At 41.5% G+C, this 13,679-nt stretch overlaps 1 protein-coding gene across 1 annotated transcript in view; it reads left to right on the top strand.

Annotated features, from left to right (window-relative positions):
* plxnb3 (plexin B3) overlaps positions 1-10,110 on the top strand; it is a gene marked incomplete at both ends in the record, with an annotated part of 41,596 nt that extends 31,486 nt beyond the window's left edge. Inside the window, 1 exon segment of the mRNA XM_083641299.1 lies at positions 10,069-10,110. Coding sequence (XP_083497425.1) covers positions 10,069-10,110 — 42 coding nt within the window.
* Positions 10,111-13,679: the final 3,569 nt, after the last annotated feature.

Genomic DNA, 13,679 nt, shown 5'->3' with positions numbered 1-13,679 from the left:
ATTATTGTTGTTATTGTAAGTTGTTATTATTATTATTACTACTATTATTGTTTATTATTATTATTATTATATTATTGGTAGTGTTATTATGTTATTGTTGTTACTATTATTATTATTATTATTATCATCATCATTGTTATTATCATTGTTATTGTTATTATTTATATGTTATTATTATTATTATTATTATTATTATTACTATTACTATTTTTCTTATTCTTATTGTTTATTATGTCGTGTGTGTGTGTGTGTGTGTGTGTGTGTGTGTGTGTGTGTGTGTGGTTAATAAAAATCTGTATGTACATTGCGACCGTGACATTGTGTCGGTTGCAGTAGCGTGCAACATATTTTACCATCTAGTGGAGCAATGAATAAACATCCAAGAATGTTACCAGAATGGCCCAATTATAGTACTATACCCCCTATAAACATATAGCTCTGTTGTTTCAGAATTGGCAGGGAAGCCTATTTGCTGTGCTTTGGTTGTTACAAGGTGTCAGAGATCTATAGTTGTGAACCTCATAGGCCTATGTGGAGTGTTTGGTGAAAAAAGGAAAAATCTAGCCAACTGTAGTCCGCCATTCACCATATGCACAGAGCAGCAGCATCCCGATTCCCGCGGACAGCCAACAGGAGATCAAAATGGCAAAGCAGACCATAGCTGGGCAAGTTCTTTTTTAAACATAATGATGGTGCAAGTACTTCAGCCGAGGCCTGAAAGAAAGCATCAAGCTCCTGCTACTCTTGAGAAGAGGTCGGGCCGCCCTTATATCGATAAAACACATTTCTTGGATGATTGCATCATAGCCTTTGTTTTTGTGTTTTATTGCTGTTTAAATTTTATTTCTGAAGGTAAATTCAAACCTGAACCGAATTAATTAATTAATTAACGAGTGGTGAGGCTCTCCTTTGCACTGCAAGCACAGACCACAGTGCATAGATAATTATTTTGAAATAAACGTCAACAAAAATGATTTTAAAATGAAAATTTTGTTTGCTAAAAATATGTTATATGTAAAAAATGATTGAATTGATCTTTTTTCAATAGCTACATTTCGACTGGGTTGGTAAATATTCTATAAGGCTGGAATTTTGGAAGATGGTTGCATTGGCCCGGCCAGTAAAAATCCTAGCCGAATCCGCTGAAATTGAATGGAGCTATAGGAGAGATAGACACACATCACTTTGGTTCAAACAGTTTGCTTTTCGTGGTGAATTTTACTTTCGGCCCTATTTCTAGGCTATTTTGTTTCTCAATTGTAGCAATCCACAGAATGGAAACCACGGAGAAGTGAAATTTGCAGTGACGTCAATGAGAGCGAGAGAGAGAGAGCTGCACCCACATGAGCAGACAACGCGATCTGATCACTTATTTAGTGATCAGATTATTTAGTTATTTATTTAGGCTATTTAATGACCTTGGCATGGCACTGTTGCGGTTGGCTATTATTTTGTTTAGGTTTTGTTTATTTTTGTAGTCAACTAGCCTACATTCTATCTTTCGTGATTGTGCATAGACAGACTGTAGCCTATGTTCAGACTCAGAGTGCAGACAGTTCCCGACATGTTGCATTGTGCAAGGACACTCAGGTTTAATAGTGCCTTCATTTCACCACTGCTGTGAAATAAATATTTTACTTGATTTCGAAACATAGTCTTTAGTTTCTTGTGTTGTTATTTAGCTTTTCAGAGGCTACTGCATGGTTAAAAAGTGCAGAAATAGGCATGGCGGGTATATAATCTAAGGTTTTACTACAAAAAAAATATCAGCCCCCTCCCCATAACTGCACCCTCAGTCATGTCATCCTCCCGCCGGCCCGTAGGTTACTCCCGAGTGGAGGCATAATGTTAGATTGCGTGGACAGCTGTGGAGTGGAGAGAGAGAGAGAGAGACAGAGAGAGAGAAGAGGAAACTAGTTAAAGTATCCTAAAGCAGTACAATAAAATAGTAGTTTTTACAGTTGGTTTAGGCTACATTTCAGCACCCCTGCCGATGGACAGCGACATCAGCCTGCCTGGGAAAGGATGTTCTTGAGTGCGACTCAGACATTGGTGAGAAATAGCCTTTATTTAGATGTCGGCTGCCTTTATTTAGATGTCGGCTGCCACGGACCTTTTTTTTTTTTTACAGTGTGACTACTTTATTAGATAATATGTATTTCTGGTTGAATAAAAACTACATGAAATTGATTGTGACAGACAAAGCACTACTCGAGGTGATTGTTTGCACTCTGCGAGCCGCTGCTGCAGGGACTGGGCACAGCTGTCCCGCTTGCTTTCTCCCCCACTCCACTGTGGGAGATCTCCCAGAGCAAAAGAAATAGGCTAAACCTTGAGAACGCACACTCTAAAGCGCGTATTGGGCCCGGAGCAGTGTTTTTCTTTTCTTTTTTGGCACACACTTTCCACTCTGCTGGTCTAAATACCAGGTGTGGTCTTGCGCATTCCTGAGTCGCAGTTTTCTGCAGGTGCACAGAGATATCTCTATAATCACTAAACATTGTTCATTTATGTTGTCTTGCCACACAGTTTGTTAAGTTTGTCAAATGCGTAATCCGAGAGCGCGAGGATCTGTTCCACAGCAGCATATTCAACTGATTATTTATATCTCCTGACACGCCAACAGGATCGAATCATAAATTATGTTTTCTACACATCTAAAGGTGAGATGTTACACACGCCCACATTCATACCGTGAAAAGTGTTTGAGAAAAAAAATTGTAACTTTGAGTGAAATGCTCACAGTTGAATAAGGACCATTGAGTCATATTAGCAAGATGAGGACGTTCTTATTTGTGAATGCCAGTCGGGTTGAACTGATTTTGTCTTATGAAAATCTGAGGAAATGTAGCTGCCCCATTCCCGATGTCTATAACGCCGCCTATGCATATTTTCAATAAAAAACAATGAGTTGAACATTTCAAGCTTTTGTAATTGGCTGCAGTTTATTTCCAAATTGTGCGATTGCGGCCGGAGAGCTGGCTGCAGTGTTTGATGCAGGAAACTCGGAGAAATATGGACTTGAAAATCAATTTCGGAGTGGGGGGGTTTCGAAATGGAGGGGATGTCCCCATTCGGAATAGCGGTGCCTTTAAAAAAAATGGGAAACCCCTCCATTACGAAGAATGGAGGTCGATCTTCGGAGTGGGGGGGTTTCGAAAAGGCAGGGTGTAACCCCTCAGCAAGTTGCTAATATACGTATGTTAGGGGTGGGCGATACTGCAAAATTTGGTGTCGATCCGATACCAAGTAATACTGGTCCAGAATTGCCGATATCGATACCGATACCGATACTTTTTACTATTAAATATGGCTTATGAACTTTCATGTAGGGGAGAGCAGTGTGTCATCAATAGGTTTATCAATTTATCAACCACTATAAATTATGACCGCTACAGTTTGAAAATGTAACATTAACCAATGCTGAAGATCCTTAATATTAATTCAACTACTATATATACCTGGATATTATTTTCCTCTGTGAAAAGACTGCCCGTGGAGTCTATCTCTGTGTTGAGGGGGGGGGGGGGGGGTGTCTGTCTGATATTTCCCTCCTCCCCTTCTTTTCTGCAGGTCAGAGCTCTCTTTCTTGTTTCTCAGATGCTTAAACAAGTTGGTACTGTAGTAGGCTAGTGGTCCCACAGTAGTGGACAGCCTGCATGCGGCTCCGTCACACTTCACAACAATACTGATGTAAAATAACCAAACGATCTGCTCCTGTTCCTTTGAGCCATCACGTAATGGCATGTGTGTTTTTGTATGCGATTGTGCGCGTCGGATTTCAATCCCACTCTGTGCTCTGCTGCTTGCCTTCCTTTACAAGACCCGCCCTGCATATCGTTCAAGCACTATTATTGGCCCAGGCACGTATACTCTGTTTCAGTGCACATGTGATGACACGACAACAGCAAATCCGAGGCGGAGAAGCCCTGCATGAATGCACGCAAAAAAGATCGAAAAATCAATATTTTGATGTCAGGATCGATCTTCAAAACGAGACTCAGGTATCGGGAGTATCGATATTTTGGGATCGATCCGCCAACCCCTAACGTATGTACATGCAGGAAGTAGCAGTACATTCACAATCGCAGCGCGATCCTCCTCACTCAGAACTGTCGACGTTTTCATCCATTTCAGTGACACAGCGAGGTGACGATTTTTAATCGGCAAGACTCCCTGAGGTAGAAGACGTCAAATGTTTTTTTCCTGCCGTGCTGTTTAATGTTGCAGGTGATGTCCTCTGTTCCAGCGCTCCGTGCTGACATCTGTTTCTCCATGCTGACTGTAAAGAGGGTTTGGAGACAAATGGGCTGTGATAGGATGTGATGAGCCAATGACAACAGCGAGCGCTGAGGAGGCACTGAGCGTCAGATACAGGCTCCTCTGGGACTGACTGCGCATTAGGCCACATTCACATTACAGGCAAATCCAATTTGCTGATAAAGTCACTAATCATCATTGTCTTGATTGGTTTCCAAAATCTGATTTGGGAGTGTGTCCGCACTGCCACAAATCTGATTCTCAAGTCGGATCTGTGTGTCCAGACCTAAACTGCATGGGTTGCTATGGTAACGACGTGGGCATCAGTAAATATGTACGTTGGTGATGTGGTTTTCCTGCGCAGAAGCATTTGATGACGAGTTGACGTTCAAATCCGGGGCCCGTTCCAATACCCATACTTCCATACTATTTAGTTGGCAAAAAAAGAATTAGTATGTCCCAATACATAGTATGTCAGATGCAGTATGCCAAGAGTACCAGGATGTTGTACTACATCAGCTCCTATAGAGAGCCGCAGGGATGACGTATTTTTGTAGGCTGAATGCGGAAGTCCCGAACTTCCTGGTTCTTCACTGTTTCTGTCTATGGGATTTTTGAATGGGTTTTTGGCGCGATGCTTCAAATAATGTCTGTGGGCAACGCAAGTTTAATCAAACGCGAACCAAGGTTCAGCGGGATAATCTTCACACATGAGGACCACTTTCATGAGTTTTGTAGCGTAAATGCGAGCCCTAGAAGTAAAAAGCTCGAGCTAAGCTAATCCAGAACTACACACTGTCGCATATGCTTCCACGTCACGTCAGCACTCAACCTGGACTGTTGTTAATGTGTGCACTGATTACCCCGGGCTGAACGGGGCTGAACCAGGTGAGGGAAAGATAATTTCCGTGTTCGTCCTTTGAGTGGTGACGTTATTGACGTATATATCTCCATCGACTCAACAGTGTAGTCTCATTTAGCCGTTTGCTAGCTAGCCACCCTTTAACGGCACGTAAAAGCTTCAAAACTCATAAAAGTGGTCTTCATGTGTGAAGATGATGTTACTAAACACTGGTTCGCATTTGATTAAGCCAGCGTTGCCCAGAGAGATTATTAGAAGCATCGCGCCAAAAACCCATTCAAAACTCCCATAGGCGAAAACTGAAGAACCAGGGCTGTTAGCATCGATGATTTCCGGACTCGTTACTGCGGCTCTCTATTTCGGAGTATGGATCGATGCATGCTGCACCAGCCAATCTTCCCCACAATCCTTTGCGCAGCGGAAGTTACGTCTTCTTCTTCTTCTTCTAATGTTTTATGGCGGTTGGCAAACAACTTTTTGTGCATTACCGCCACCTACTGGAGTTACGTTGCACTGACTGAGCTGCGTGTATAATCCACGCCCACCTCCATGACGCCGACACGGAAGACAACAGAACACTCGTGGCACTCACAGCAGACGCAGCAAGAGCTGACGCGAAAGTAAAGAGAGACAAAAACATGACAGACAGCAGTCCGTTCAAGTGTAAGTAGGCTACTATTTTACATATTTACTGCTCGTGTGTATGACTAATACATTAATATACTATTGTTGCACGAAGCTAAGATGATCAAATGTATGACTGTAAGACATACCAATTCACCTCATTAAGTGATGATGCACTCGGATATTAAGTAATTTCGCCAGTTTGTTAAACAAGTTACTAGTCGGTCATCAACATTATCTGCCTTTTCTCACTGGAAAATAATCAATTTCTAATGTTAGGGTCGGATGAACACACTGAGCTCCTCATCAAGTGGAGGAGTGAGAACGAGGAGCTCTTCACTGGGAAGAGAAATGCTGCCATAAAAGGATTCGAGTGAGTGCCATTATTATGTGCTGAAATGTGATAAAAGGAGCATTTTATGCATGTAAGCCAATTATTCATGGCACACACTACTGCCTGTTACAGTTCAGTTAATCAGTATCACTCAGCCTGACTCATACTGCTATAATACTACTGTACATAATACTGCTTTATACCTCATACTTTCTGCTACTTCTTTTTATATCACATAGCTTATATACTTAAGCAATATCACACGAGAGGGAGTGTGGTTGTTGGCTAATATTGGCACTGCTGTGATTCGGTCCTAGGCACGAGGCCGCAGGCCGAGTGCCGAAGATAATCACAGCAGTGCCGATATTAGACAACAGCACGACCTCGAGTGTGATATTGCTTTTATACAACAGTTCTATTTAACAAAGCTGATTAAAAAAATGACAAAAAGCTGAGAAAAGATATGATTTCTCTATGTATTCCTCCGCCAACAAAAATAGTTCCCTCAGCTTTCTGCTTTGCCGAAAATGTAGCCTAATCAGCCTAATTAACTGCAGGCTGTCTACTTTACTACTGTCTACTCTATACAGCTGTGAAGCATTTTGTTGATTAGAGCAGCTGTGAAGCGGAGTGATCTACACACAGTGAAGCGCCAGTGCATTATCATGAAATATTGGCACTGGTAGGATCCCTCTTGTCCAATCAAATTGCCCGGCCGGAACTACCTGTTGTATAAATATGCTTATAAAACGGCTCTCTCAAATCAAGCAATCTGATTGGTTCACAGCCATGGTATAAATACCGTAACCCACTCTCATAACCCATGGCCATGGGTTATAGTCGGTGGGCCAAGACCGTTTTTCGTGTTGTTGATTGATCCTCATCGAAAGGTTACACAATATTTTATGTATGATGTCAAATAATTCTATGAAGTCTAAAACTGTTTGTTGGCAGCTCTGGTTTGATCGAGGTTTTTTGATAAATGTATATTTTAATCGTCACTCTACTCAGGCAAATCGCGGGGTAGCTGTAGTTTATGAACCATTCAGAGCGTAGTATTTAATGCCTCAACCAATCCGCAAGACGCACGCGCACGGCTAAGGACCCCGATCTGATCCAGGATCTGCTTGGCCGAAATATAAACAACGCTCGCCTACGGATCGATGTGTGATTTCCAGGTAAGAATAAACATACAATGTTGAGCATTTAACATTACATGTTATTCACAGGTATATGCCACACTATATATTATCTCAGAAACTAGCGTAATTGTGTTTGGTAAGATAAAGACATTTGATAAATGAATGAATTTTCCTTGTAGGCTGTAGCTAGAACAGTATGTTGCTATAGCTAGCGAGGTGGAGGTAACGTTAACGTTAGCCAGATTAGGCTACGGTAGCATTATCGATCTAATGAATTATAGCCGTAAACATTTCAGAAGCTAGGTTAGCAACGTTGGCCACACATGTAACATACAGTAACTACTACGTTTTTTATTATTAGAGATTCCAAGAAGAGAGAACATTGCCTCTGGCGATGACTAACTGTGACGGTGGGATGGGGAACAGGACAGAACAGAACAGAACAGGACAACTGCTAGCTGCTATCACGGACCCAAACCTGCAGACTGCAGCAGATACCCGCAGATTTGGAGAGATGTTCTGCAACCACTCTACTCTTGTGTCTCCATGCTACTACACATCATTTTGCTCCTTGTATGGGATGAAGACCCGTCGTTGACGTTGGGGAAGACAGCTTTTATGTTGTAGCCACTTTGAGTCCAGTTTTTGTTGATGTGAGTAATGTTCAGATAGAGGGATGCTATTTACTATCTAGCTGCTGTCACTATGCATTATCAAATACCTACATAAATCCAGTCAAGAACATAGGGTCTGCCTGGGAAAATATGTAATTTAAAAGTGGAAAGCATGTAGGAACCCTTGATGGAATTCCATCAATTTAAAATTGACCTGTCCAAGCCTTTTCTTTATTTAGGCATCCTGTTTCGAGTGGGGGCAAGGCCCCCCCCGCCTGCCAGCCGACTCACGCCCCTTTTTTCTCCAGAGGCCCAGACGAGAGTTTTGCATGGGTGTGTGCGCTGATGGGAGGCAGAGTGAAAGTGGTACTGGAAAAAAGCAAGCCACACACACATGCAAATCTCAGACAGAAGATAATGATGTTTTGAGTGTTCTTAAAAGCTTATGCTCATGTGAAAGAAAAAACTGTGGATAATCGAAAGTTTAAAGCTCCTGAGATAATGTCATTATTCCAGCACAAAGAAGGTCAAATCCACAGCAGAATGATTTAGCAAAATTAATATTTCCTGCAATATATTATTATGATTTTGATATCGTACCATTTATTCTTGTTTTATCTCAAAATGCATATTGTGCTCATGGCACTGATTGCATAAGTGTTTTAAAACCTTTTGTTGAAATGATTTCATCTATACTTATTTTCTTCTTGAAATATATTATGCTAATTCAATTATATCTTTTATTATGTTTTAAATATGTTATTCCTGAAATACACATCTTGATGCTCGAGTGATTGATCTACAGTGTTTCATGTGACCTCTGTTCCCCTGTCGTCAGGCGGGGTTGGTGCAAAGTTCTATTGCATAATATCTTCTGCAGCGTATAAGCTCACCTGGGCCAGAGTTCATTCACGCCGTATATCAGTCTCTATCGAAACTAACAGATGTTTGTATGTATTTGATGTGGTTTTAACGGCATGGAAAGAGCACATCTTATGGACCGTCTTGCACACCAAGTTGTTGAAAGCCGTGGAAGATAGGCGTGGGGGAGTTTCACATCCTGCCCACAAGAATAGCACCTGTACTTGAGTCTAGAGGTCACAGAAAGATCACTCGTAACATTTCAGTACACTCACATAATTAAGTTAAAATTGATATGATAAAATATAGAAAGCATGTGTGTATTAATCTTTTCCCTCCATAGGTGTATTGATTTAACAAACAACATATGTTTAAAGGGGTGAGGTTTCCAGCCAAATGCGAACTGAAATGCGTAGTCCAACAGGATGTGGAGGTCTATTTCATGCCTGCTCAGCATGTATCATATAAATTCATCTTGTTGTTTATTCAGAAATACACATGATTAACCAAATGCTTTTTGATACAAATGAATATTGAAATATGCTTAGATGGTCATTTGAACTCTTAGGTTACGCCGAATTGGCAGGTGGTCGTCAAATTAGTTGATAAATGGTAAGTGCTAATTGATAAGTGTCCTCATCCTAAACAGAATAAGGATGAAGCTGCTTTCTCTGTTGTGATAAGAATTGAAACTATCTCTTCTCTTTTTACACTTCTTAGAGGTGGTTTTCGACCAAGAGATAGTGGGTTTGAGCTGTATGAAAATTGGTTCAGCTTCAGACTGAATATAGTTGAATTTGATTCTATCTAGGATGTAGATTAGATTATCTAGTCTAAAGTAACCATAGATAATGTGTTACAGGATTTTAAAATAGAGAAAATAGCTAAATTAGCTGACCCAAATTATAGGAGTTAAAATAGGAATTTAAATGTATCAAGCGTGCAATATTCAAGTGAGGGTTAGTGCATGAAGTACCATGTCACGTGATGCAGGCCTCAGGGAGGAGAAGAACACCCAGCCACAAGGAAGGAAGAGCTAAACACGCCCACAACACCATGATCGGGTGCCTCATGAAATGATAAAAAGAGAAGGAACGAGAAAACGGGGTCTTTTTTCGAATCTGAAATTCTCTGCTGACAGCTGATGTTGTGGGTATTTGGAGAAGAGATCGAAACTGATCCGGAAGCTTCTGAATTTAATGGTATGCATTTTGTACTTGAATTGCTCTGTGTAAATTTAAATTAATTCTATATAAAAGACATCTTAATACAAGAAAATCATTGTCATTTCTGGTCATTGTTATAAGTTGAAATCAATTGAACATTGTGGGAAAAGTATTTAACCATCTTTAAAACCCTTCTGATCCGGAGGGGGCTAGGCCCTGTTTCCTGGAGGCCGAGGAGCCGGAGTGAAACTACTTTTCCTCATCACCCTCCAATCTTGCATATTGATATTTGTGGCTGTGAAGAACAGTCTTATGTGATTTTTTTTTTTTTTTTTTTTTTTTTTTTAACCTTTATTTATACAGGGGGAGTCTCACTGAGAGCAATGCTCTCTTTTTCAGGAGTGCCCTGTTCACATTCACACACACATTCATACCTGGAAGCTGCCCAGTACAACCACAGTCTGATCTGCTGGCCACTGATCAGCTCCACTGGAGCAGTTGGAGTTAAGGGCCTTGCTCAAGGGCACCTCAGTGGTGGTAATGAGGGAGGGGCAGGCTATCATTAAATTGTATAAAACATGTACAGTACGTGTAGTAGTTTCATGTTTGGTTTTACCTGTAATAAATGGGGACATTTATATATGTGCTTTTTATTTACCATCACAGCATAAATGACAATGCATAACCCCTCCTATGTGATGTCAGAAAATCTAAGTAATTATGCATGACATTACATTTCAGGACATGTGGCATAGAATACTTTTTTTATTCCAAAATGACATGTGGGACACAATCAATTAACTATTCATACTATTTGCAACAGTAACATTTACAGTGCTGAATAATGGAGTTGCATGAATATGTGTGCACTGATGATGTGGCCTGCAAAGATGGGTTAGTGTTAGTGACCGGCAGCATTTAATTGAGAAATGTTATAGTGTAACCGGGGGCTGCTCCCTAGTCCGATACCTCACGAGTCCGACGACACCTCATGGTTTTGGGTTAGGGTCTGGGGGAGGTTAGGTTTAGGCGTGGGGGTGGGAGAGGTTAGGTTTTGGGTTAGGGTCTGGGGGAGGTTAGGTTTAGGCGTGGGGGTGGGAGAGGTTAGGTTTTGGGTTAGGGTCTGGGGGAGGTTAGGTTTAGGGTTAGTGAAAAATGGGGAATATAGAACCCGGGGAACATAGAAGCCGGGGAACATAGACATGATCCCCTGTCCAATGCCTCTTTTTTCGGACTCGTGAGGTGTCGGACTCGTGAGGTATCGGACTAGGGAGCATGCACCGTGTAACCTACATAGAAAAAAGTTTTACCTGGGCACTTCACAGACTGCCTGGAGTAAAGACACATGGAGCACTCTTTTCTGTCTGCACGTTTATTAATAGGGGCTGAGTGACATTTCGACAGATAATCTTCTTCTAGTCTTCTTCAGAGTCAAAAAGACTTCAATGTTAGACTTTTTTAAATGTTGGTTGTACAAAATCCCCCCACCAGTTCAGCCACACCTGGGGCCCTGATTGAGCTGCACCTGGGCTCAATAAAGGGTGGTTGATTGGGTGAAGCTCAGTAGGCCAGGCTCAGTTTGCCATGTATGCTGTTGAGAGGAGGCTGCTCTGCTCTTCCCAATTGATTGTCCATATGCAGATGCATCATTTGAAGTGTTAGTTTATTATAGTTAGTTCCTTTGAATATTGATTGAGTATTTGATTTGAATTAGATTTATTATATTACTTTACAGTTGAATTTGTTTTCCCTTGTTTGATCAAATCCTGTGTTAATACCTTGTTTGTCTTTTAGGCCAAATCATCTGTCCACATGATTTTCCATCATTAATCAAGGGATTTGGTTTGTAAATAAAAACCCTTGGCATTAGTTCCTCTGAATCCTCCTCATTCCACCTGGATGTCTCACTTGCTGAGGCTACACCTGTAACCTCCACCTTTACAGTTTAACACATAGTGTTAGTGTCAGAGGTATGCACCTTGCTGCTACAAACTGAACAAAAAATAAGATTATTAAATACTATAATTAATTGGGCTATATTTCATATGCTACATTTCAAGAGACAATCTGTGACGACATGTTTCCTGTCACACCTAGCCCTCATTCGCAGCTTGACAGAAAACGTTGTTCAGGCTCTGGAGATCTGGGCCCGTATTTATCAAGCGTCTCAGAGTGCCATTTTAGTCCTAAGTGCTGAGAATTTGTGAAATTTAGTCCTACTCTCACACTTAAGAATAAAAGCTTTTTATCAACCTTCTTAAGACTAGGAAACACTCCTACTCCCCCAGCTATTTAGGAGTCCTCAGGAGGTGTCCTAAGTGGTTAGGAGTTGCCAGCAGGGCAATGTTGACCAGTGGTGTAGTCTACCTTTTTTCAGAGGGTATACTGACTCTGACTGACATTTCCCACGGATATTGTCGCGTTTTTCTTTCATGGCTTGACAGAAAAAGTATGCCTACACGCGCCTAGTTGGCTTGAAAATAGAACTCACGTAAAAATCGGGCAGCTCAGGCGAGGCGTGGGTACACGGAAGGTTCACGTTGAGGCGCCCTGTGTACACAGCCTCATTGACTAAAAAGGACGCCTATTTAAAAGCGTGGGTAAAGGCAAGGCTTGGGTGCTGTGTGTGTGAACGTAGGGTAACACACAGAGCGCACAGGGTGAATTTTATAAATGGAAATTGAAAACGATACATATCATAGCGCATTTCCCAGTGCGCATATGCAAATCTGAGTCATTTCGCAGTGTGTATACGGCGTATACCTGCGTATCACGTAGACGACGCCACTGATGTTGACATCATGGCATTCAGGAGACAGAGACGTGCGCGAATCTTCTCCACTAAGCACAGCGTGTCATCCTCCCTCCAATTCGGCTTTCTTTTGGATTCCATGTTTGCTCATCATACAGCCTATAGAACCTCGCTATATAGGGTTGTCAATTGACAGCACACCAGTTTCGAGTCAGTTGTGGGATTAGGTAAATTGGGTGGATTAGGACACATTTAGCCTATTCTTGAGTCATTTTCAATGTAGGCTATCTTGTATTATTTTGTTGATAATTTCTTCTGAAATTATTGGTGAATATATGCTACACTCCCATTGTGCATTTCACTGTTGAATCATCTCTATTTAGGATATTCGTGCATAAGGGATTCCATTCAGCGATTGGCCATTCCTGTGTACTTGGAATTGCGTCATCAACATTTCCCTTTACGGCACACACACCTGTCGTAAATCAGCTCTGAGATTGACACTTAGGATTCAGTCCTACACCTCGCTGAAAGAGGGAGTGAGATGCATAATAACTGACTTTTAACACATTCACTGCCAGCCGTTTTTCAATACTGTAGTTAGCTTCTGCCAGAGGTTTTTTTTGAGGATTCTGGCTCATTTTACAAGAGCCGAGGATTCTTTTCTGCTTGGACTTTGTGAACACAAAGTTCACAAAAGTACTAATAGAATGTGTGCTTTCTCTGTCTAAAAGAGTTAGTTTGTAGAGTTAGTAATTATGTAGATATTAGCCGTTGAGTACAGCATGGTTTCAGAGATTTTCAGAGAGTTTTGAGATAAATGGATTTTTAGAACCACCTCACGTGCCTGTGATTATGGGTGCCCTTGGGCAAGTCTGTATACTGTATTGTGTTTGTGTGTGTGTGTGTCTCCAAACTCCTCCCTCCTTGAGGCGTACTCCGCTCTCTGTGTGCTGCTGCTGCTGCTGCTGCTCGTCTGTGCGGCGCGGCCGCTCTCGGGCGAGTCTGGATTACTGTAAAACGGGCTCGTTCGTTTCTTGGGGTGTGGTTGAGAGCTTTGATGA

This window comes from Poromitra crassiceps, assembly GCF_964638095.1.
Source record: "Poromitra crassiceps genome assembly, chromosome: 8".
In the NCBI taxonomy this organism is placed as follows: domain Eukaryota; kingdom Metazoa; phylum Chordata; class Actinopteri; order Beryciformes; family Melamphaidae; genus Poromitra; species Poromitra crassiceps.
Note: the sequence above shows the minus strand (reverse complement) of the source record. Positions and strands in the feature narration are given on the sequence as shown.